The sequence below is a fragment of the Astyanax mexicanus genome, chromosome 20 (genome assembly GCF_023375975.1).
Source record: "Astyanax mexicanus isolate ESR-SI-001 chromosome 20, AstMex3_surface, whole genome shotgun sequence".
NCBI lineage: Eukaryota > Metazoa > Chordata > Actinopteri > Characiformes > Acestrorhamphidae > Astyanax > Astyanax mexicanus.
The window spans coordinates 22,697,889-22,724,693 of record NC_064427.1 but is presented as its reverse complement, the minus strand read 5'-3'; the positions used below and the strand labels follow the sequence as shown (position 1 = coordinate 22,724,693).

At 39.5% G+C, this 26,805-nt stretch overlaps 1 protein-coding gene across 3 annotated transcripts in view; it reads right to left on the bottom strand.

Moving 5' to 3' along the window:
• Positions 1-1,113: 1,113 nt before the first annotated feature.
• cwc27 (CWC27 spliceosome associated cyclophilin) overlaps positions 1,114-26,805 on the bottom strand; it is a 65,171-nt gene continuing 39,479 nt past the window's right edge. For 2 of the 3 annotated variants that reach the window (XM_049468458.1, XM_049468459.1), the window contains 3 exons: positions 16,118-16,235; positions 14,832-14,941; positions 1,114-1,698 (listed from right to left, as the gene is read on the bottom strand). In XM_049468458.1, the coding sequence (XP_049324415.1) occupies positions 1,536-1,698; positions 14,832-14,941; positions 16,118-16,235 (391 nt within the window). In that variant the 3' untranslated portion in view covers positions 1,114-1,535. The remainder of the gene's footprint in view (positions 1,699-14,831; positions 14,942-16,117; positions 16,236-26,805) is intronic. The other variant, XM_007255009.4, reaches the window with a different exon arrangement.

The window sequence follows — 26,805 nt, the reverse complement described above, 5'->3', positions numbered from 1 at the left end:
CGACGCCAGTCAACTTGAACTTTGAGACTCGTACTGTTTCATTTTCCAGGTTCCAGGCAGATGGCGAGCGAGCGGATCCAGCTTTAATACCCGACGCTTTCGCAGTTTCTGCAGAGGAGATCTCTGTAAACCAGAGGGCTGTTTTTTATGATGGCAGTCGTGCACCGAGCGATGGGGAGCAGATACGCAGCACTGCTGGCTGTTTTATCGAGCTGTGTGTGAAACTCTACAGCAGCACCAGCCTCCCCCTCTTCCTCAAACCCTCACCATGGCTCAAAGAATTCATGGGCTCAGACAGTCAGTGATCCTCAGATGGGCCTCATCATCCAGGCATAATGCACTCTCCTAGTGCAGGACTGAAGCCTTTTTAGAAGAAATTCTACAGTCAGACAGTTTGTTGAACAGTCTTGATATGAGTTCATGCATTTGGATTTTTTCCTCATATTTTATCATTTGCATTCCTTTTTAAGGCTTAAACTTTAAAATCAATTTAATCATCAAGTATTTTAAAGTGTTTTACACTTGAACCATTTCAGTGTCTGACTCAAAATCAAAGTTTCTTTTGTGTATGTGAACACAGCAAACAAACTCAGACCTCTCTATATAAACCAAGGCCACCTTTTGAGGAAGTTTGAACTTTTTGTTTGTTTGTGGTTTGTTTTGTAGTTCTATATAAGCTGCGCAAGCAAAAATGCTGAGAGATCACATCTGGGCTTAAGAGAACCAGAAAAAAAGCGTTATATTTAAAATTCACTTACAATATGAACGCAAATTTTTATTTGCAGTCAGAGGTTTATAGTAAGAAAGTAGATCTACTGTATCTGTTCTCTACTGGAATATTATTTTTGCTTCACTACTGTACTTAAGTACTAAAATGCTGTATCTGAATCTACTGGATTATTGTTTTTACTTCACCATTGTACGTTGGTACTTAAATGCTGTATGTGTATCTACTGGAGTATTATTTTTACTTCAAATTAAACCAAACAGTGGGCTGAGTGTGCTGTAAAATTATGGCACTGCTGTTAATAAAAAAAAACATAAATCTCAAATTTTCTTTTACTAAGATAGTAGTTTATGCATTAGACAGTACCAGTAGGCAGGAACATTACATACATATAGTTATTTTTTTAATGAATTTTTTTATTATTATTATTTCCCAGTTGATCCCAATTCAGCAGGGGGTCTTGTTTCCAGTTTTATTAGCAGAGACAACATGTACAAACATGATACAAACTTGACAAAATTAAACAAACTCAGAATATTTGCAGTAATAAAAAATCATTTATTAACCTTAATTGGTGTGAATGACTGAGATTCTCTGTTTGAGAGATTATACTGTACACCATGTCTTAGGGAAAGTCTGTACACCAGCCTTCTTGTTTCAAGCAGGTCACATTCATTAGTCCCTTCTTGTTTCCTTGTTCAACAGGATCCAGGGTTGCAGTTCATACCAAAGTGAGCAGGCAGCAGGAGAAGATCCAGCAGATGAGAGAAGGTCACTGAGACACAGGAACAAAGCACTGACTCCCTCCTCACCTCTTGGCCTTCTTCTCCCTCAGAAGCTTCTTGCTCTCCTCTCGTCTGCGCTTGTTGACGGGGTTGCGCGGGTCATAGATCTCGAATGTGTCTTCGTCCTGCATGTTGGCATCCTTCACCTTTCTGGTTTGCTCATCAAACTGCAGTACATGGGCCATCCTAAATCAAAACGAGGAAACAGAGCGCAGTTCAAAAAAACAGCAACATGCAGCACCCAGCCCGCTAAATCACCAGGCTTTGACTTATCAGTACAAGGATTTTCTTCTGGAAGGGTTCAGAGCTAAACTTCATGCAAAAAGCTCCATAAATAAATGCTGTTTCTACCATGCAGAGCTAAAGTAACAAATAACATGTTAAGTTTTTATTGGATTCAAAACTGTGTACATTTTTACGCAGGTTTACATCTCATTTTGTATTATTCTAGTCCTCAAACGGAAGAGAATTAAGTAGGAACATTCTTTAAGTGGTTCTTGCTTTGGATGTAAAGTATTTAAAAAAGGTAAAGGACATCTGCTTATTCATTGCTTTATCCAAATTCAATGGTAATAAAAAATGAGTTTCTCCTGTTTTTTGATAGAATATCTGTTTGTTAAGATGAAGGGAAGATTATCTACTAGATTTTAAAGCACTGCTGTAAAGATCTAATTGCATTTAGTGACAAAAAAATGCACATTAGTGAGGTATGTGAGAATGTTGGGTAAAAGGAGGTAGAGTAAGCAGGGTTCTTGCATCATTTTGAAAGTCAAATGTAAGGATTTTTAAGACCTTTTTAAGACCTCAATAAATAAAATTTAAGCTAAACAAATGTCAATTTCTTTTGTTTACTGGAAATAAAAGCTTACCATTTCCTATTCATTATTAAAAAAATAATTTTGTTCCATTGTGTACGGTAACATAGCTAACCCGCTGCTAACATTAGTACTTTTGTTAGCTCGCAGCTAATGTTATGTTAGCTAGCTAGCCGCTAATATAAGCTAGCTCTCCGCTAACCTTAGTTCTCTCCCCGGTAATGTTAGCTAACTTGTCACTAAAGTTAGTATGTTTTACACATCGTCTGAAAATGTAATACCTACTACAAATTTACAGCAAATTGAAGACAATTTTTACGAACTTAATTCCCAATATTTGAATTTAAGACATTTTAAGACTTTGTAAGGACCTGCGGGAACCTTGGTAGGGTAAACTTTCACACTGAACGCACACACCAATCTACTTCTTATTCAGGGAAAAATTAATGCATCCATCTCTGACCTCAAATCCAGGAAGAATGAATGTATAAACAGTACAGGTATGTTTTTGAGCCTATATACTATATACTATACTGCCCATGCAGCTGCAGTCCAGGAAAGCACAGCTTTGGTTGGCTGAAAGGAGTTTTGGCTGTTTCTTTCTACAGGACTGAGGCAGCAGGATGACCCCGACTGGAGCCTCAGTCAGACAACAGATGCTCATCTGTCTTTCATTTCCCAGATAACCCTCTCTTATTCACAGGTCTGGCATTCCACGGCCAGGAGGACAATACAGAGCCATGAAAAAAATGCAGAGATTTACATTCTTCCAACCAAGAACCACAAAGAGGAGGCCAACGCTGCTTCATACGGGCGCTTGTTGAGAAAAACACACAAAAAAAATGCTTCCCAAAGACAATTTACCCATAATGCAAAAGCCAAAACAAGACACAGACCTGGCACGGTCACAGAAACACACCAGGCACAGCAGATGAGTGAAGGTAAGCGTGGTGGAGTGAAGCCAATGTGTCGTGGCTCTCTGCAGACACATCTGTCAAATATTCCTGCAAAACTGAAAGCAGCGTCTCAAAGCCAAGGATGCAGCAGTAGAAGTGGAAAGCTAGATTTCTTGGCTGTTAAATGCCTAAAGGCTGTCCCGTCTGTAGGAATCTCTGAATGCAACTACGACTGAGAAATTCACACTTTGGATCTTAAAAGGAAATCAAATGAAACTGGCTTTTTCCAAGAATCTTCGTCATCCACAGCTGTTTATGACATTTTGGAAAAAAGCCAGAAAGAGCAACAGCTTGCACGATACTGCAGTACCAAGTTGAGGGTTTAGATTTAAAGCTCCTGGGAAGGTATTTTGATCTATTCAGTTAGGTATTTGAAAAAAGATATAACACAATAGAAACTTGATAAAACGCTCCTCAAAATGAGCTTTCTGAGAACTATGTGGGTGTGGTTCTAATATACTACTAAATGTGTGTGACTGACAATCCTCTAGGTTTTAAACTTAAGTTCTTCCATTTTAGCTGTATCTTTGATGCTTTAGCTGTAACTTTCAGTTTTAGTGTAGTTTACTGTAGTTACTGTAGTTTTAGCTCAACAAGTTACTTAGACTCGAAGAGAGGATGAAGCCATGGAGCAATGTGATTGGCCAAGGTGCCCGCCCATTCTACATCATAATAAATATTTGGCACATTTACAGTGTGGGCCCTGGGGAGCCAGAATAGCATATATAGAAAGAAGCTCCTATTTAAGGTTTCCAGGGGCTTAAAATATATATTTTACATTCAGTACTAAACAAACAGTGGGGCTTCTAGTGGTCCAGTGAACTAAGGCACTGCCACTATGATCTGGACATCGCCGGTTAAAATCCCGTTTATGTAGCTTGCTATCAGCTGCTGGAGCCCTGAGAGAGCACAATTGGTCTTGCTCTCTCTGGTTGGGTAGATGGTGCTCTCTCCCCTCATCAATACAAAGGGTGATGTCCGCAGCACAAGGCGTTTGTGAGCTGATGTATCAAAACCGAGTCGCTGCACTTTTTTGCAAATGTGCTGTGATGCTACTCAGCAACACTGCATCAGCAGCAGTTCTAAAAGAGGCAGAGTTCACATGTATCGAAGGAGGCATGTGCTAATCTTCACCCTCCTGGTGTTGGGGGATTCTTTAGGGGGAATCCCCCAAGGGGGAGGGTAATTACCCATGTAGACTGGAAGAAAATGGGATAAAAATTTGAAATAAAATTATATATATATATATATATATATATATATATATATATATATATATATATATATATATATATATATATATATATAAAAATGTGAAATGAAACTTAATGAGGTTTGTATACCGATTTCTATAAACCAGCATATACACTGCTTATAGGTTATAGGATAGCATAAATTAAATTATTAATAAAGTGGTACATCAGGAAATGGCTTAAAAATGGCATAACTTAACTTAGGTTATGAGTAATGCTCATGGTAGGGTAATGTTAATTTTGGGAGTTGGAGTTGGGGTGATGTTTGATAGTGGGTGTCAGATGGATGGGACATTCTATTTCTGAAGTTGTGCAGGTTTTTAACATTCCTCGATTGAAAGTCACATGTGTATTGGGCATACATCATAGAAGGCGTTACTTACCACCCACATTGGACAGCACAGTAGCAGTAGCTGCAATTATAATGCCCCTTTTAAATGTTTGAGAGGAACTAGCTCCAGCCATGTGATTCATAACATTCGGAGAGGTCATATAATATGGTGCAGGTCTTGGTGGCTAAACAGAAGTGTGTAAAAGGTAACTGAAGCAGCTGCAGGAGAGAGGATTTTTAAATTGGGTCTGGTTGTCTGACTTAAGAAAAACACGTAAAGGGGGTTAAAAACTGGAGCGGGTTTAGCGGTCCGTCTCTCACTGGTGAGTAATCCAACATATAGTTCTTTTTGAGCAATCACAGAACCCTCTGGAATCAGCCCAAAAAATTACATACATTATACATTAGTGTGTCTGCAAATATGAGCAAGCCTTTAGCATGCAGTGAGCGTGTCTGAGAACTGTAGTTCATTTGGAGCACATGCATGCTTCGCTTATGTAGAGTTTTAGTAAAAAAAAATTTGGACACAGCTTCTCATTCATTTTTTTTTCCTACATTGTAAATGAATACTAAAGTTATCCAGATACATAACAAATCATATAGTAACTTAAAAGTGTTGAAGCATTTAGGTGCTTTTATCTGAGGTGCTGAGGTTTTTAAGGTTGGTTGAGGCTCTTGCTCTTCCTTTTCTGTTTGGGGGCATTTGAAATGAAATGAAATCAGATGGTAGTGGTTGTGGCTATTGTTGTTAGTTGAGTGGGTAGTAGATCCTGGTTGAGCCCTATGCATAACCCCAGTTGTTAGGTGCAGGATTTGTCAATTTCCTGTATTATATTACTAGTAATAATAATTGGGACCGTTGGCATCTGGCTATAACTTTTCGTGCAATCAGATAAACAACTCCTCAAAGTAATCATATTTACATTCAATGCATATCCTGCAGGTCATCCATTATTACCTAATCAACATTAACACTGAGCATATACCTCATATCACACAAACTCATACTCAGAACCAGAAGTTTTTACATTAGCTATAGCTCTCCATTATCCATTATGTGTCTATCATCTACTCACGTTCATAACACAACATGTATTTTTACATCAGCTATAGCTCTCTAGTATCTATTATGTGCCCATCACCTTTTCACATTCTTAACTCATAACCTGTCTCTACATTAACCATAGCTTTCAATTATCTGTTACAACTAAGAACCTGTTTTTACATTAACTATATCTCCACATTATCTCTCTGTACTGTTGTTTTTGTTATGTTATTTGTCTGTACTGTCCAGGTCGACCCGATGGGGATGGCTTCTTCCTAAGGTTACTTCCTCTTAATGTAAGGCAGTTTTTTCTTGCCACTGTTGTCACCACAATTACTGGCATCTCTGTCTTGCTCGCCCAAAAGAGGAGTGGACCCAATCTCTCTGTAAAGCAGCTTTGTGACAGCTTTTGCTGTAAAAAGCGCAATATAAATAAAACTGAAATGAATTGAATTGAATCCATGCGGCCAAATACTAGTTCCACTTTCCATGACATTTGGCAAGTCAATGTATATAGAAGCAATATTTCTGATTGTACTGTTGAGTCGTTCATTAAAGTGAATCAGAAGAGCTGCTGGTGGAACTGAGGAGATCCGACAGTGGCTGGAGTTCACAGTTATGCAGCATTTTATAGGCCAACACATCTACAGCTGAGATAAACTGAGATAAGTACTTTTTAAGACTGCCTGGGACTTTTGAACAGGGCTGCTCATAAAAACACCATGTGGTAAAAAATGCATATAAACAGTTGAGCCCATCAGGCCTTGTTTCTTTACTGTAAGACTGGCAGTACATTTACACTGCAGAATTATTGAGAAGATCAATTTTAATCAATATTTACTTATTTAAATAGAACAATCATGACAACAATGCGTGTGTGTGAGAGCGTATGTGCAATAGGAAATGAAATTACACCTCAATATTTCACACGACTGCAAAAAACATTAATAATACACTACAGCGAAAATATATATGTTAAAGTTGCAATCATTTAGTAGAAAAAACTGTCTGATTTTAAATAAAAAACTTGATAATAAAATAATAAGACAAAAAGTTTTGAATATTTAATGCATGCATATAAACAAAAACCAAAAAAATATATTAAAAATTTAGGTCTGTGTTTTCGATATTATGATACCGGCGTTACGATTCATTATGTCACAATATATTGCGATACTATAAGAAAGGCAATATATTGCAATTGTTTACAATTTAATAAACTGTCAAAGTATAAAAAGCACAATATCATATAGGGGTAGGTGATATGTCCCTAAAATAATATCACAATATTTCATGGTATTTTTGCGATAACCATACTCTTGGCAAAATATATATGACAAAACACTGAAATAAAAAATAGTTTCAAGAATAAACTACTGCAACAAAATAAAAGTTTTTTTTTATTATTGCATTCAATATTATATGGCACACCTCTAACTGAGATATAAAAAAATAAATACAAGAATTTTATCAGATTTGTAACAGAAGTCAATGATCCAGATATATATTAGGAAATGAGAACAGTGTGAATTTTTCTTTTGCTAAAAAATTGATAATTAGGTGTGGGCACGATATTTCAGGGTATGATATCGTTCACAATATTTGAAAAAATGTTTGTGGTATTATTAATGTGAATATAAGAAACGTTTTTTTTTTCTTTTCTTATCCAATCAGAATCCTTCAGAACACTGCAGGAGGGGTTTAAACACAACACTAAATGAAACACTGTCTGACACCAATTTTTACATGTAAACTAATCATTTAAAAAATTGATACAGTTTGTCAAAACAACATAACGTTAGGCAACAATATCTAGCCTCACTGTCAATAGCAATAATACAAAATGGACTTTTTTCAAGACGGAATAGCGAGTGCCACTATCAGTATATAGATTTTTTTTATCATCATTTTATCCATAATGATGACAGCATATTTTATTGTATGATATAAGGCACACCCCTTATGTGCAATACTTTCTTTCTCAGCATCCATTAGAAATGTGTAGGAGCGGTGGCAGCTCATCTAGGATGTCATGGCTATTATCTGGAAGGCCCAGAAGGACTCCTGTGGCGCGACGCGGACGACTCTGATAATTTGTCTAGCAGTCTCGGTGATGACAGCCCGCCAGCCTCCTCGCCTGGAGTTATGGGCTGTGCAGGAATCCCATTCTTCGTATGTTTTTTTTTTTTGTTGTTTGTGCTGTGATGCACAGACCTTCGGAAGCCTTTTCCCGAGATTTATTTGCCTTGTGCTTTCGCAAAAAGAGAAAGAAAGAAAGAAAAAGACGAGAGAGGCAGGAGGGGGCCTTGACTCCTGGGTGAAAGGGAGAGGGGGGTTGGTGGTGGTGGTGGGGGGCGGTCTGTAGATACAGACACAGATGGAATAGTTTACACTTCTGGCCCAGACTTGACTTCCAGTGTCTGACCTGTTGTAACCCATGTTCCGTTCACGGGGTGCACCAGGCGTTCAGAGAGTGGTACAGACTTCCCTCTTGCTGTTTTTTCTCCCACTGCACTCCTCCAGGGGGGCCTCCCGTCTCCGCTATTCCCCCGAGCCCCCAGAACTGTCTCCCTGGTGAGGGGGTCCACCACCACCACCCCAGAGACTGGGGGCCTTGAGACTGCGACGCCGGTCTACCTCCAGGATGAAGTAAGTGATAGAAAGCACAGGTTTTGTTATTCTAAAACGTGCACTCAGACACACTGAGTTTTTTTCTCTCTCTCTTTCTCTTTCTCTCCATTCCAGACTCTCTCTCCCTCTTTCTCTCGCACACACACACATGGTGCTGGTTTGAAAGCCAGAGTGGGTATATTTTAGGCCGAGGTTTGAGGTTCTTTGATGCCAAGGAGAATGTGAGGCAAACGCTCATAGTGTCAAGGTTCATTTCCCTGCTGCGGTCTGCGCTGTAGACGTTGGAGAGGCAGGCGATGGACGACTAAATTCGGCTCCATTATTTGATCCCTGAATGCCTTAATTATCCAAACACACAGAGATCTCGTCTGGAATTCAAGAGCCAAGAGTGATCCTTTATAGAGTATATCAACATAATGATAATATTAATCAATAAATAATATATTGGGTAGTTCTGAACTCGTTAAAAGTGGTTTAAGGATCCTTAAATGGTTCTCTGACTGGTTAACATGGCTGTGTATTGGCAAGAACTTAATGATATATGTATCATAATAAAGGGGTCAATATGGGTCAACATTTTGTAGAAAAGGAAGAAAAAAAAAAAAACTTGCTTTAGATTGAGTAACTGTCCTCCAATTGGCCACAGTAGTTCAGATGGCGAAAATATATCTTAAGTTCTGCTTTGCAAATTTATGATGTGCCCAATATTGCTTGAAAAAATTAAACAATATATTTAGGTCAAGTATAGTCACATGACTGACAAAGCTAGCTGGTGGATTAGCTACTTAATTAATATCTGATGATCTTTTCCCTTAATTTTAAATGGTCGATGTAAATCCTTCACATTTGTGTGCCACATATTGCAAAAGATTGGTAATCTCTGCTCTGTGGCATCACTTAAAGAACCCTTTGTAGAAAATGTACATAAATATGCATTTATGTTATGTAAACTAGTTTGATTGATTGTGTCGACTCAGACAGAGTTCAATAGCAACCACTGTTGTGATAGTGACTTCTTTAAAGAGTTCTTTTAAAGGCTTATCTGACAAAATTAAAAATAAAATTCCATTTAAATCCATAAAAACAAGTAAAACACAGCGTCCCTCTGTTTGTTTCTCTTTAAGGAGAAATGACAAAAGCAGATTTCTTCCAAACAGCCCAGAAGCCATTAAGCTATGAACACAAATGGACTTCAATCCAAACTCTAAAGCCGCAAAGCTACTTCAAATACTTCCACTGGTTTAAAAAATAGCTAGGACTTGCAATGGACTGTATCTATGGATTGGCCATATAGTTAGGCAGGACTCAGAAAAGCAAGCCAGTCCAACCACTAAAGCTATATGTTTTAACTGCGACTGACAACGCAGGAATGATTTGCCAGCCTGCTTCCTGTAATCATCTGGAAATACCAGGAGGGTTCTGAGAGAGGCACTGGGCTCAGCACGGCTTTGGGAATAAACCGGCGACTCTCTGAACGTCCGTTTGTGAGACAGCTGAGGAGTTAATCAAATTAAAAATATGCCTTTGATACTGTAGACTGCGCAGACTGTGAATGTGCACTATGTGCAAATGTCTGAACAATTTACTGCCTTCTAAAAGCGTATAATTAGGCAACATCAAGCTTTTTAGGTTGTGTTTGAACAACGTGTTTATAAATGTAGTTTATTACAGTAAAAAGTCATGGGACAGGAGTATGTAAACTGGTCATGAAGTGTAACCTCAAGAGGACGACCTGGGAGTGTTCACAATCCACACCTATACACTGTGAGGTGTTATCTTGTGAGCGATGTTGAACACTGGCAAGCATCCTCAGGGCAAAGCAACGTGAATTATGGGAGTCGGAGTTATGTGACTGATCATGTTGTAAAGATGGATAAAAGGACATTCCATTTCTGATGTTTTGAAGGTATTTAACCTCACGTTAACATTACGTGTGTACCAGAAATCCATTAAAGAGGGCTAATATTACCACCCACAGTGGACAGTGTAGTGCAGTAGGTGGTAATGATTGTGATCAGTCGCTTCTGGCTCGAATTGTCTATGTGAACAGAGAAGCAACACTGGCAGAAATCACATCCACATTTAATGCAGGAGCCCCCACACACACAGCCCAAAGGTCACTGCAGCATGTTTTTAGCTTCCTTAGGACAGGGCGAACGTCATGGGAAAAGATACGAGTAGAATGTATCTACATCTACTCCATGCCTCCAATGTCCAAGGACGGCAAGTAACCAGATTTTAGATTACTGATGTGAGAATTTGATTGCACACAGTAACAAAAGTATAAGTGAGGTCAGGATGTTTGGTTAACACCACCTTATAAATTCCCCAACCCACCCCAAAAGTATTTGATAGACTACTGTACAGGGAACTAGACAAACTGTGTGTCCCTGTGCATTTGCACATCTGTGTCAGCAATGTATGCAGTCTTAAGTAGTTGAATGCATTCTTTAGAAGGGGAGTCAAAACCAGAATCTGCAGTATTGCACATGAACAGTAGAACAGTAGAGTATATGTTGTTTAGCTCTTTTTGTTTCTATTTCAGCATTTAGCTACATTTTCCTACCGGCCTCTTCTCACTGAAACCCAATCCCCTCACATCAGAGCAGGACCAGAGCAGCAAAACATATGCAGTATTTAGTCTTAATATTTAACCAAGTGTGAAATGAGACCCAGCAGACTCAATATTTGCTCAGCAAGCGTATGAGTGAGTGTGTGTGTATGTGTGTGTGTGTGGATGTGATTTACTGTCCTCTTGCTGCTCTGACACAGTAATTATTTCGTTTTTGTCTTTGTCGTCCTGTGTAGTAGCAGGAGGAGGGACGGGAAGGTATGCAGGAGAGAGAGAGAGAGACAGAGAGAGAGAGAGAGAGAGCAGACGGCTGCTCTCTTGCTGCTCAACACACACACACACAGGACGCGCAGCAGCCGCAGGAGTAGGTGATACTATGAAAACAAACAGTGTGGAAGTTCATTAGTACTGCACAAGTCAAACCAGCACGTGTCTGTTAGAGAGAGAGAAAGTGAGAGAGAGAGAGAGAGAGAGAGAGAAAGAGAGACAGAGAGAGAGAGAGAGAGAGAGAGAGAGGGGAGGGGTAGCTGCACGCAAAGAGAGAGACTGACAGACATGGAGCGTGCGTGTGCGTGTATGTGTGAGAGACATTGCTATAGAGAGTGGTGTGAGAGACAAGGAGACATAGTGAGAGAAAGACAGGAAGGGAGGTAGGGAGGGAATGAGCGAAATGTATGTGTGTGAAAGACAGAATGAGAGTTTTTATTATTACAAAACGATAAATTATATTTTTAGCATTTGTAATAGTATTATTTTTTTCGTTGCGTGTGTATTTTAACTCTATGCTTATTTGCGTTAGCATAGTTATACTTTATAGCTATGTTCCAATTAATTTTCTTTATAAACCTCTTATGTTCTATTAATTAACAATTTAATTTACATGTACTGTTAAGCTTTGGTTACACGGGTCTTCTATCCTTACATGCCAATAAAATATTTTTGATTTAATTTGATTAGAGAGAAAGATATGGTGAGTGAGTGAGGGAGTGAAGGAGAGACAGACACAGGAAGTCAAGTAAGAACAATGGCGAGAGAGACAGAAGAAGAGATGTAGAGTAAAAAAAAAAAAAGAAAAATGACACAGAGAGATGGAGAGAGAGAGAGAGATGGGGAGGTGGAAGTAAGGGAAAGAGAAAGAGAGACATGGGGCATTAGTGAGTGAGTGAGTGAGTGAAGGAGAGAGAGACTTAAGAAGTCAAGTGAGAACAATGGCGAGAGAGATAGAAGAAGAGATATAGAGTAAAAAAAAACAAGAAAGTGAGACAGAGATGGAGAGAAAGAGAGAGAGAGAGATGGGGAGGTAGGAGTAAGGGAAAGAGAGACATGGGGCATTAGAGAGTGAGTGAGTGAGTGAGTGAGTGAAGGAAAAGAAACCATATGCATTAAGAGTGAAACAGAAAGATGGTGTAAGAATAAAAGAGTCACAGTGTAATACAGGAAGTGAAATTCAAGACAAATACAAACAGAGAGAGACAAATAGAGAGAGAGGGAGACGAGGAAGTGGAAGTGAAGGAGTGAGAGAAAGGGAACCATAGGATGGAAAAAGGGAACCATAGGGTGGGAGATAAAGAGAAAGACAGTGTGAGAGTAACTGTGTAAGACATTGGGTGAGAGAGAAATAGGAGACAGTGAGAGAGAAATAGAGAGAGAAAGAGAGAGGGAGATATAGTAATGCCAAGCTCAGACTACACAACATTTTTATCCCTCACGATTTTCACTGTCAGACTAAGCAGTTATCTTCGCTTTGTGTCGTTCTCGGGGGACTGGCAACACTACACGTTAGTCACCCACCAATCATAAACCGCGTCCTCGCGTGAGTTCGTAGGTCATCGCGGGGGGAAAAGCATAGAATCTGACAATCATGGCTACAGAAGCCCCTTGCGTGATAGGGAAAAAGCGACTGTGGGCTCATTCGTTGGTGACCCAAATAGAACTTGAGGTATGGTAAAGATGTAGCTACTTAGGTTTCTGCAGGAGCACTGTGCTGCTTTCTTTTTTCACAGAACGCTCTGTCTTGGTCAGCGTCAGGGAGCTCGTCGCGGATCATGTCAAACTAGGCAATAAAATACAAAAAATTCTAACATGCTAGTATTTCTGTCGGACGTTCCGACGGCGTTGCTCACGTCAAATTACTGCTCTTTGACTGTGTCACACTACACGGACATTTGTCCCTCGCCACACTGAAATTCGGATGCGACGCACACAATTTGTTGGCGCCAACGAAATCGGGTTAAAATCGGGCTAAAATTGTGTAGTGTGTTCCGGGCATAAGAGAGTGAGGGAGAAAGAAAAGCGCTTACTCTCTGACTCACTCTGCACGTGTCTGCACTGTGTTAAGTGATCAAAATTAGGATGGGATGCTCTGGATCTGAACCTACGTATTAAATAAAAATATAAAGGAAAGAGTAGGCGTGCACACACTCGCACAGCAGCCACTCAAACCAGGCCACTCAGGGTGTGATGTGCTTCATCTGGACCCTCCGTCTGCTGCCCGCCTATTTACTCAGTTAAGTCAGCTGAGAGAACGACTTCTCCACAAGTGCACAGCAAAAACAAACAGCACATACTGTTTAAATGGTGTCAGTGCTGCCTGGAGCCAAACCAGCTACTTGGCGCAGAGAGAGAGACAGAGAGAGAGAGATGGCGAGGCAGTAAGAGAGAGTGTAAAAGAAAGAGAAAGAGACGGAGAGACACGAAGAGAGTGAGAGAGAGAGAAAAATAGAGAGTGTAAAAGAAAGAGAGGGAGAGATGGAGAGACAGGAAGAGAGTGAGGGAGAAAGATAGAGAGTGTAAGAGAAAGAGAGTGTAAGAAAAAAAAGGTAGAGTGTATGAGGGAGGGAGAGAGAGAGAGAGAGAGAGATGGTGAGACAGTAAGAGAGAGTGTAAAAGAAAGAGAGACAGAGAGACAGGAAGAGAGTGAGAGAGACAGAAAGATAGAGTGTCAGAGAAAGAGAGAGAGAGAGAGATGGAGAGACAGGAAGAGAGTGAGGGAGATAGAGACAGAGAGAAATAGACTTAGGCACGGGCAAACTTAGCACACACAGCTGGACCCAATGTGGATCAAGTTGAATTGAGAGCATTGTGCGACTTCAAATAAACAAATAATACAACTTCACATGGAACAGTAGCCGTGTAGCGGGAGAAATCCATGAGGCATAAATGACAGAATATACAATTTTATTACAGACAACTGCAAATTTATGGATCCGTAACATTCCAGTAGAGTTAAATTCAGTGATGGGGCACTATATGTGCTTTTCTTTTCTTTGACCCTCATTGGTCAGTTTTTACCTATTCTAATGATAAAAGCATGAAGATGGCAATGGGTTGTAAACAGTGTTTTTTAATAAGATTCTTGTGCAATTCTAAATGCCTCATTATAAATGTCAGGGCTCTCCAGAATCTACCAATGAAGTGTGGAGCTACTTTGAGCCGGGTAACGGTGTAAAAAGCGATTCATCTGCAGGTGCAAAACATGCCCCATATCATCTATATTAAACCCTGTTTGGGCAAAGTGCACAAAATACTACATCTCAAAAAGCTGTAGGAGAGCGGAGGTGTGCTATTCAACAAAGGTAAGTACTTTTTATCACGTTTAATACACCCAAAGTCCATTTTACACCGGAGTTCTCCTTTAACGTGCCTCTCTTGGAAACACACATTGACACAATCCTTGTTCGAAATAATCAAACAAATGGAGGAAAAAAATTACTCACCATCCTTTATCATCATCCTCTCCCAGTTCCTCCACATCTTCAGAGGTCTCTGGGGCCTCAGAAATGGCACTCGACAGCTTGGATTTAAAGCGGTCCAGAAGAGCGAGAGTCTTCAAAACAGCAGAGATGAAGATCACAAACAGTTAGTCACACAATTCTGCCATCAGCTCTTCAAAGAAGGCTTTGATGAATTTTACAGATGCAGGATATTTTGGTCCATGTTTATAGAGAAGAGTGCGTCATAATGTGTTTAAACTTGAATCAACACTACATAGACAAAAGCACAGGGACACCAATATATTTCACCAACAGGACTTTTTATGACAGTGCTGAGCGAAAGAGTATTAGTATAGAGTAAAGTAAAGTAAAGTTATTGTAGTTACTGTAGCCTTTCTGTTAGCTCCAAACACAATCAGTCTGACCATTCTCTGTTGAACTCTCTCTTCAACAGTACCGGTATGTTTCTTTTTATGGCCTAAGGATCAAGAGTTTGAGTCCCAGGTCAGTCATGCTGTTTCCCATCAGCAGCCAGAGTCAGAGACAGCACAACTGACCATGCTTTTTCTGGGTAGTTAGATGGCACACTAAACCCTCGATACTCCTTCTGTGATGAGCTGGTGATGGAGGAGTTCATGTGAGTGGATGGATAAACTAGTTTAGCCAAGTTGGGGAGAAAAACGAAGAGAAAAAATGACAAAGAAAAAACATACCTCAAACATTTATATCAACAACAATGCCACATCTAATATAAAAAAAAAATTGTCCATTCTGATGGTTAATGAGATATTGTGGACCCGAATCTGAATGTTTTTTGTGTTGAACTGCTGCCACACAATTGGCTGATTAAGTAATTGTCTAAATGTGCAGGGGTGTTGATTTTCAAAAGCAAATGTTAAAAAAGCAATCACAAAGGCTACGTTTACATTACAAGCCACATTGCTCAATTCCGATTTTTTGCTAAAATCGGATTTGGTCATCTTGACGGTTCACATTCACAAATGTAAGTGAGCAGTATCCGTGTGTAATGTGAACAAATATGTCCCTGAAATGCCTCATATGCCCACGCTAATACCTATATATAAACCTCTCCTTCTTCACCAACAACAAAAAAACATCATGTTAGAGAGAATGTGTGGGTACGAGAGAGAAGCATGTAGCGCACGCATTTAAAAAAAAACAAAAACCAAAAAAAAAAAAAACGCATGAATTCTGATTTGATCGTTCAAATTCAAGTAGCATGTCCATGAATCGGAAATGGTCTGAAATGGTCGTTTAAAATAACTAACCTGTGCCTCGCGACTTGAGCCTTTCTTCAGCTTCTGCTTCCTCATTTCCTCGTATTTCTTCTTGCTTTCCATGTACTCGGCCAAGGCTTCATTAGCTGGCTTCTTTTCACCTTCAACAAAAAATAAAGGAGATTATACATTAATAAAATGAGTGTGAAAAATCAGAATGACCACTTTGTAATTTACGGCATTTAGCAGACGCTCTTATCTTGCCCATTGGTGTAACACAGCATAGCCACCTAGATAAAGAATTAAACCTCAGAACCCCTCACTGGCAGGTGGTGTTAAAATCCACTGCACCACACCAACCACACAATTCCCAGCTCCTACGGGCAACAGCCGAGGTGAATGAAACACAGCATTATTACCGATAGGAATGATAAGAAAATGCTTAAAAATTAACTAAATGATAACCCTAAAATCATAACTAAATGATAACCCTGAGTGATTAAAAAAGGTTTTTATCTAACTGACCCTCACAATAAGAATTCCAATGGACGTAAAACAAAAGAATGCAAAACACTAAATTCATCAGCCTGATATACTTCCATCATAAAGAATGTTACTTGGAAATACATTTAAAATATATCACAGTATACTTTGAGAAAGAAAGAAAGAAAGAAAGAAAGAAAGAAAGAAGAGTTAGGCCCCAAGACCCTCATCAGTGCTAGAGACAAAAATGTATGGAGCTGTCCACTTTCTGCAAATGTAAAGACGGATACTTGCTCAGTAAATCTAAAGACTGTGGTCTTTATGACAGTAAATCTAAGGTCAAGATAGTAAGTTGGGTTGGACTATCAAATTGTGATATTTCATGCATATCTATCCATTGTTAAAAAAAAAAGATCAACAGATCCATGAGGTACTGTGGTTAGCGCCATGATCTAAATGCACACTCTGATGAGCTGTTTCACAAGGACAATGCTTGTCCAAATACTTCTACCATCTCAAGAGCTTGCATTGAAACCACAGATGCTATGTCATGGCAGCTGCACTGCCAAACCTATCCCTGATTGAAAGTGTGTGGGATTCTATTGGATGCACTATCAACACCCCTATTCTCCTACCACAAAATATTTAAGCTACAGGAATGGATGCAAGCTGGATGAGAGGGATTATTACAGTACACCATAAGGAGCCTCTAAAACTCCATATCGAGACATCTGGCATGTTGAATTACACATGCATTTCACACTATGTAGCTCAATAAATACGACCAATGGTTGCGCTCATATCTGTCTAAATAATTTATCAATTACTGATCCTGGTATTGTTTATCCTGCTTTTAAAACACTAGTCCCAACGAAGCAAATGTTTCTGTAAAAATTAAGGAATAACATTGCACAGTAGAATCACCAAACATGCAGCCTTGGAGCATGTAGAAGAACTGACTCAGGAGTGCCATGAAACCTCTTGCTGACTTCCAAATAATGTAAAGCACTTTCTGAAAACAGGAGGGAAAAAAAGTGTGCTGGATTCTTCAGTCTAGCCTTGAAGCTAAACACAAGCTTTTGGAAACGATACCTCTGGGCAGAAGGTCTTAAATGGAAAAGCAACTCCCACAGCTTTGGGGATTGGACGAAAAGAAGCAGACTGCTGATTGCCGCAGTTAAGGAATATCAGAAGTGTCCTACAGCGGGACATATCAGAGAGAGCGGAAAACAGACGGAAGAAGTGACCAAGTTACTGTCAGAACGGCTGAAGACATATAAAACCTGGCTCGGGCCGCGAGGGACGAAGCATTGCCTGACAGGATGCAGTATTTTAGGAGGCTACAAATGAGAAGCAGGCCATTTTATCAAACCCGAAATGATGCAACTTCTGCACGTCTCCTTTTTTAAATATTTAATTCAAGGCCGGACTGGACTAATTCCATTAAGTGCTGAGAAGTGGCAGCCACTCAGCAAACTCAGCCATCTTGGGCCTCTCTGTAGGAGTCTGGGTATGTATTAATGTGGTCCTTTGGGCACTGATGAAGGACTAGAGGATGACCAGCACAAACTGTGCAGCCAATACTGAGCTTCTGTCTCTGGCTTAACAAGGTGGAGCAGCTGCAGGTAGGAGTGTGTAATAGAGTGGAGGACAGTGAGTGCAGAACACAGTGTTTAAAAACTCCAGCAGCACTGCTGTGTATGATCCACTTGGATGAGCACAACACACACTAATACACCACCCCCATAACAGAGAGTCACACCACCCAATTAACTGCTCTGTTTTGGTCTATCCTATGGGATCCCGACCATTGACAAATAGGGTGAAACAAGGATAATAAACTATGCAGAGAAATAGACTTAGGACTACAGTCTATACTGGTTCTATATTGGGCCTCTTTGTCTGTATTAGTCTTGCTATGTATTAAAGGAGTGATGCTCATATATTAAATATTCTCTCATTCTTTAGATCCCAAATGCAATGACTGGTGGTATTTTGGTTGGATTCATTTGGTTGGAGCCATAAAACTATATAGTGGGCCTATCCGTTTACTGCTAAAAATATAAGTTCCTTGAGAAACTTTTAGAGGTTCTTCAATTTCAAACTTTAGATTAAAGAAGCCCTAAAAGTTCCTTAAGGACTCTGTGTATGTATGAATGGCCACCATGTTTAAAAACTCCAGCGGCATCGCTGTGTCTGATTCACTCATGCCAATGACCCACCAAACAAATAACAGCTTGTCTTGGGTGGTCCTGTTGCGTCCTGACCATTGAAGAACAGGGTGAAAGGAGAACAATAAAGTATGAATAGAAATGAAGAGATACAGGACTATAGACTATAGTAATTCAAGAGCTACTGGTTTTATCTTGGGCCTCTCTGTCTGTATGAGTCTTGGTATGTATCAAGGTGGTGATTCTTTTATATCAAATTTTCTCTAATTCTTTAGAGTGCACTGACTAACCGTACTATTTAAAAACAGGGTCTGAAGTGTAAACACCATGCATTCTACACATGCTTCATTTTTGGAATTGGAAGCACTGGTAACGGCAGGGCAGCTCTGTTGACACCGCTGTCTGGAAGCATTAATGTGCTGGTGCAAAAATCCGCAAAAGCAGACGGCCCTGGCACTGATGTCACAAACTGGCTGGACAGAGCGTGCACAGTACTCACCCTCTCTTGAGATTTTTTCCACTACAGCTCTCATCTAACCTGCAACAAATGGCCTCACCTGGACACTCAGGTCACGGAGACTTTGACAGAATCCAGCCAAAGCCAAAGCCAGTGCCAAAACCAAAGCGTTCAAGGTGGAACAAACAAACTACATCACACGCTAAAGCCTCCAGGCATGGCTGATTTATTTCACTCTAGCTCTGCCATGTTGCTAACCCTGGACTCCACCCCCCCCCCCCTCATCTTCTCTCAAATGGAACATTTGTTTGTTCTTCGTATTTTTGTGTCACACTAAAAACCACACAGAGGAGATGCTGGAAATGTGTTTTTTTAGCAATGTAGAGAGAGAGCATGTGAGAGAGTCACCTCTGTAATGCAGAAAACGACATTAAAATCCCAGAATAACATATGTTGCTGTTAACACTGCATGCACACGGGTTTGTCCTGTCAACGAAAATGAACGCATGTCCCCCCTCCAACTGTTTGCATGTGGGCGTTCACTGTGTCGTCCAATTAAATAATTTTATTAAATGGGAAAATAATAAATATAAATGTCAATTTATAAATATAAATGTTCTCTTCATAACGCTGTCTGGTGAGCAGAATATAGGCTAACAAAAGCAAACTTTTCCAATTAAATTGTATATTAATATTTTCAAAACCCACCAGAGACCCCAACAATCTCGATGACCTTTCTCCACACTGTATTACGCTGATCAGAGTCCCTGTAAATCAGCAGGGATTTAACAAAGTACAGGGAAGCCTGAAACCGCAATGATTAGCTTTTCCTCTATGCTTCTCTGGAGTGCTTGAAAGCAGAACTTAAATGTTTTCATACACTGCAATGAGGAAATGTTTTTTGATTGGATAGATGCATCTCATTGTATGGATTGATTTGCATAAAGTTCTTCTCGGTTCAACTTTTCATCGCATCGCATCCTCTGGTCTCGACGTGCCGGACCCATGATGCACTGTGTGATTGTGGCTGAGCCGACACTTCCCAATGAAAATGAATGGGATACACTGCTGTGCATTGATGCGACGGAGCAGTGTAAATGCAGTGTACAGGACGTCAATTTATTTTTCAACAAGAACATGCAAAACCACATGCTGCATACACATGACAGAAAAAGTGAGAGAGTCACTTCTGTGATGTAGCATTAATAGAAAAGTACATTAAAATCTTAAAGCAACATATATACTGGAGTCAAAATTATATTTTTACCAGTAAGTGACCAGTAAGTTTTACAAGACAGTGCAAAACCACAGGCGGCAGACATTGCAACTGCACCGCACCAGAAGAAGAGATGAACATGCTGGAAATTATTTTTTCAGCAATGTAGAGAGATATAGAGAGAGAAAGCAAGAGAGAGTCAGAGTCACTTCTGTGATTTATGGAGGAATGGAGGAAAAGACATCAAAAGACTAGGGCTGGCCCGAATAGCGTTTTTTGAGCTCCGGATATTCGGCACTGATTCGAAGCGAATATTCAAATATTCGTTTTTAAAAAAAGAGGTAAAAAAATAAAAATAAAAAAAGCAAATCACGGCCCCTTTAATCCACTGAAAAATGTTCAATTTGCTCTGACCGACGAGACATATTCACCCCGGATTTTTGGTGTTTTTATCCCGGATTTTTGTGTTTTCACCCCATATTTTTTCTGTGTTTTTATCCCAGATTTCTTTGTGTTTTCATCCCGGAATTTCTGCTGCCCCACACCGCAGCTTATCCGCTGCCTAAGCAGGCTAGGAGGCTGCTGCTGCACGGTTTCTCCGCTGCGCAAGCCAGCCCAGTAAATTGCTGTTTGTGTTTTCACACTTAGGCTATTTGCTTAAAAAAACAAACAAAAAAAACGTTTGTTCAGGAAGTATTTTATATTCTTAAACATTGTTGATTATATTAGAGGACAGTCATTGTAAACTGTACTTGGTCTATTTCGGTTAAAGGATTGTGCAGGGCATATTACTGATTTTGTATTTTTGCACTTGGGCTATAAGCTCAATATTAAATATTTCGTTTGTTTAGAAATTATTTTATATTTTTAAACCATGTTAAATTATATTAGAGTAGAGGAAAGTCATTGTTAATGACGTTATTGTACTTGGTCTATTTCGGTTTAAGGATTGTGCAGGGCATAGCCGTATTACTGATTTTGTATTTTTGCACTTGGGCTATAAGCTCAATATTAAATATTTCGTTTGCTTAGAAATTATTTTATATTTTTAAACCATTTTAAATTATATTAGATAAGAGGAAATTCGTTCAGACATCATTTTTGTAGGCCAGGCTTTTGTAACCGATTTAGCCCCTACTGTTGCCACATTACCCCTTACGTTTTATTATATAAATCAGTTTCGAAGAGCCTGCATTTTTTTTTATCATGTATAATAGAGGTCTGCGCGAGACTGATTTTTAAACCCACTCTTCCACGATCCCGCGTTTCTGTCTCGTTACCGCTCCGCAAAAAAATAGCTTCTTTTAATCCCGCGCCCGCCCACCACATACACATTTCTGCCGCTCCCGCCCCACGTTCCTAATATAAATTAAATAAACTACATTTAATGCTTCAAATTTACTTATATATTTATTAAAACAGCAGCGCTGAATAGTGCGGTCCCGTTCCTTACCCCAGTCCAAACACCATCGGTGTGTGCGTGTGTGTGTCGGTCCATCCTGCGCGTTGAGAGTTTTCTTTAGGTTTTTTTTTTTACAATTATTACAGTTTTCTTAACTATTTATTAATTTGCTCCCGCATTGTCTGGATTAAACTCCCGCTCCAGCCAATAACAGTTCAGTTCTGTCCCGCGCGCAAGATATTCTGACGGGACCCGCGAGAACAGAAGTGGTTAGAGTGAGGTGGAACTCTGGAAAGGAGAAAAAAAACGAATATCCGAATACCAAAATTAAAAACCGAATACCTACTCAACGAACGAATATCCGAATACCCGAATATTCGGGTCCAGCCCTACAAAAGACATCAAAATCTGCTGTCAAAATTAAATTAGTACCAGAGATTTCCAATTATTTTCAACAAGGCAGTGCTAATCCACATGCTGCAAACATTACAAACGCATGGCTATGAAAGATTCTATTTTCAGCAATAAAGAGAGAGCAAGTTAGAGTCAGACATACAAAGAGCAAGAGAGAGAGAGAGAGAGAGAGAGGGAGGGAGGGAGAGAGAGTGAGAGAGAGAGAGAGAACATTGAGAGAATGTGTTAGTCTGAAAGCCACTGGCTGGAGTTGGCTGTGTTTGAAAATGTTTAGTCTGAGGCCTGAGCTAATAGAAAAATAGACAGACAGCAGAAAAAGTAATGAGCTGAAGACTTCTAAAACACATCCATACGCACCGAAAACTGCACTGCCTTCTAAATCTATAGAAAGCACTGCACCTAACATGTTTATCACGGCTTCGGGCCAGAACTTGAAAGATGGCGTCTCGCGGCAAGATCACCGTCTGTTTGTGTGATCTATTTAAAAGTGTGTTTAGAGTACGTTTTAACTACAGAACATTAAGCAATGTTAATGCAGAGCACTCCACTGCAGTGACTACAGGATAAAGCTGCCAGTATACAGGACTACATACAAGTGACAACTGAACTAAACTACATAAAACTGCTGCAGAACATGCTGACCTGATCATACATAAAGAACATTGTTTTTAACTTGAATTCAGAGCCGTACAAGTGTAATTTGTTTTACAACCCTAAATTTAAAAAAAAAATGGGATAGAAAGTAAAATATACACATTAAAAATACAGCGATAGTGTTACTATGAACTAATGCTGAGTGATGTGGTGAAAAACAAAAATATAGAGATGGCAAAATAGTAACAAAACAGCACCATCTACAGCTACCAAATATACAAATTAATGTTTATTTTTCAATTATTTTTAAACATCAAAATAGCTATTTTTAAGAATATAAAGCAATTCTTTTCAACATTACAAGCAGCTTTTATATTGAACATGGTGCAAGAATAAATAACCTCCTTATATTTCAATTATTTAAGTGTAAAATATGAAAAATCTATCTACTGAGATTACCACTGACTTGAGTTTGAGCTTTTGTATGTAATAGATGTAAAATCTTCATTATGTCATTTAAAACCCACATTAATACAGTAACTTAATTAATCCAATTGATTTGATTAGTCTCATAACAATAGTATGAACCAAATATATAAGGCATCTGCATTCCTGCATTTTAGACCTGAAACATTAAAAAATGTTATGAGGCAATTTAGAGCTAGTAATATAATGAAAAATCTAAATAATCATGTGTAATTGAGATTTTAAACACAGTGATGTGGTGATTCGGTAGAAAGGCAGTATTCATAAAAGGCTCACTTTTTGTGGAGCCAAGATGGGCAGAGCATTTCCAGTTTATAACAAATATGTGAGAAAAAGATTCAAATGTTTAAAAACAATTTAAATCTTAAATAGATTTTAGAAGGATTGGTGTGGATTACTGTGGCAGGCTATTTTCAAGCACTACAATATTGGGTATAACCAATCTGTAAAACGGATCCTAATTTTAATAGCCTTAGCGAGCAGTCAATCAGTCCATCACTACAGACCTCCAAATGTCATGTGGCCTTCAGATTAGCTCAAGAACAGTAGAGCGTACAGAGCTACATGTAGCGAGTTTCTATGGCTGAGCAGATCCATCCAAGCCTCACATCACCAAACAGCAATGCTGGTGAGCAAATATTTTTGGCAATATATTTACATATATTATGTCAATGTTAAAGCGTTAACGCACCTGATTAGTTTGGAAATGGTAACACGCTATTATTGTTTTAATGCTAATTAATTATGCAACCAACGTTGGCCCCAATTTTTCATAATCTGCCCTGCCCCTGCCCAATGAATGACTGAAACATCACAAGTCCGTCCAGACGGCCACCAACGCACTGCGTTATGAACTTCCCGCTGCTGTTGGTCGTGCTGTAGGAATGTTGGCTTCATCTCCCCTCAAACATACATGTATATACTAGTATTTTAATTAACACCTCTAATATAAATATAATTTCATTTTACATTTCTTACATTCATTCTTTTATTTATGTTTAAACATCATCTATAAAAACGTGCGTCTTAAGAACAAGTGCAGTTAATCGCAGTTAAGCACAGAATATTCTTGTTATTAATTGGATTACATTTTTAAATCATTTGACACCACCTATATATAAATATGTATTAGCCTGCACACCAGATTCTGTAATGAACAGCCTGGACTTCCCAGAGCAGCTCAGCTCCACTTAAGTGCAACTTAACCAAGTAACAAAAGTCAAGAGTCAAACAGGTTATTTGGCTGTTACTTGGCTGAATGGCTGTCATTAGACTCCAGGAAACCGCGCAATTATTTATTTAACAAGGCGTTCAGTCTTTAAAGGTCCTAAACTCCTGAGCAGTGATTGTGATCAGCCTCACAGGGTTAAGCGGAGCGAGAGGGGCACTTTTGCAAGGCAGTTTGACACTGGCGCAACGGCTTTCCTGCGTGATTTATGAGAGAGAAAAAGCAATGTGTCCAGGACTCGCAGGCCGCTGAGTGACGACGCCCCCAGGATACTGCAGGAAAAGCTCGCCTCCGCTGCTCCAGCTGTTGTCGCTAAGTACTATCTTTGAGTTTGACGGCCATTCTAACAACATTCCTCCCTTCTCCTGTCACTTGCTCCCGAGAAAGCTACAAATCACCACCTCATGTTGTGGCAACCGGGGGGTTGTTGTGGATGACAAACGCCTCATCGTTTGGAGGGAGGATTATATTTTTCCCTCTTGCCAATCACTGCTGTTTTTTTTCCTGAAGAGTCTAAAAAGAGGGCAAGATTTCAAAGAGCCCTGAAGCATCAAAAGCTGTACTAAGCGCTTCCCATCGATCAGCACTGCGCCGAACGCTCCTCAGATCCACTGCTGGAGGTTGACACCTGTTGGCCTGAGCCATTACTACTGTTTGAAGAGGAGAGATGAGAGCTGAGTCCCAGCTGTCATCTGTAATCACCCAGAGGAGTGTGTTTACATTAGAGCCTAATTTGATCTAAAACTCAATAACCAATAATACGGGTTTGGGTTGTGCATTAGTAAGAAGTGGCCGATACTACAAGCATCACAATACAGAGGTTCAATTCAATATATCAAAGAACACTGCTATACTGTAAGTAAATGTCATACTATAAAAAAAACAGCATCATATTTTGAAATCTGAGTAAAAGAAAAGTTTTATTTGTATCCATTCAGAACAGTGGGTATCTGATGACATAACACTAAATGAACTAATATTTTCATACACCTCTAAAAAAAACCTGTCCAGAATAATTATGATGAGTTGGGGAATTTAGGATGTGAGATGGTGAGGTGGTGATCATCCATGCATTATTCTGACCTCACTAATGCTCTTCCCGACAGTTTTGGAACATTCTTCACTTTTACACAACTGCAGTACATACAAATGACCTGAAGTAAAAGAAGCATGCGGACTGAGGCAGTGGAGTAGCTTAGATCAGGGTTTCTCAACCGGGGGCCACGAAGCACCCTCCAGGGGTCCGCAGGCTCATCCTCAGAGCAAGAAAGTAGTCTGTAGTGATCGCTTTAAATCAGGGGTCTCAAACTCGTGGCCCGAACGATATTTTGTGGTCACGATATGAAATAAAATTTTTGTGTTAGTGCGGCGCGCCCGCAAGAAAAACGGACCCTCTCCCCGTCCACCAGCACAGCGCATCCTATTCATTTATAGAGAGAGCCGCTGCAAGAGCGCAGCCCCGCCCTCCGGCAAAAAGTTCAGCTGTGTGTGAGAGTCACATAAGACCCTCACGCACAGAACAGCTGCAGGTAGAAAAGGTTGAGAACCCCTGGCTTAGATTACACAGCGTTATTACAGTTAAAATAGTGTACAATTGTATGATTCTGAAGCTGTGATTTTAAAGTTGCTACATAAAGTTGTTTGAACAAAGATTAAAAAAAAATTAAATATTTCTCTGGAAAAGAATTATCTAGCATGAAACTAAGTGCCTAGCCCAAATATTTAAGTTTTGAAAATAAATATTGTATTGATGGTTTGAGGGTTGAGATTCTTAGAGGATCATATATGGCATTATATTTGTTGGTTGGAATGAAGTGGTGCAGGAGTGGTAAGAGACAATTATAGTCGTCAAAAATGAGTACATAAATCTGTTAAATCACAACGTCAGCCAAGCAATATATCGGTCAGACCTGCTTTCAGTGCCTCGAGACTATATAAGGAAAGTTTAATTACAGAAGGTACCTCAAATATTGAATCTCAAAACGGTCTTGGATTAATGGAAGAAAATAGCAATACAGAAATAATAAATATTATTTAAAATAGCAAGTATTGGTGAACAACCACAGCGCTGGGCGCAAAACTGACATAACAGGACAAGTATAATAGCATCATTTCAGGAAATAAAAGCAGATATGGTGGTTTGGCACGCTGCAAAGAGTTTGATTTCAGGCCCTTTGGAAAAACGCTCTTCATTGAGATGCTAATCCTCAGTGGCATACAAATCCTGTGAACCCACACAAACGCTTCAGATATGCTGAACTGCCCTGATTTTTTTTCTTCTTTCTCTC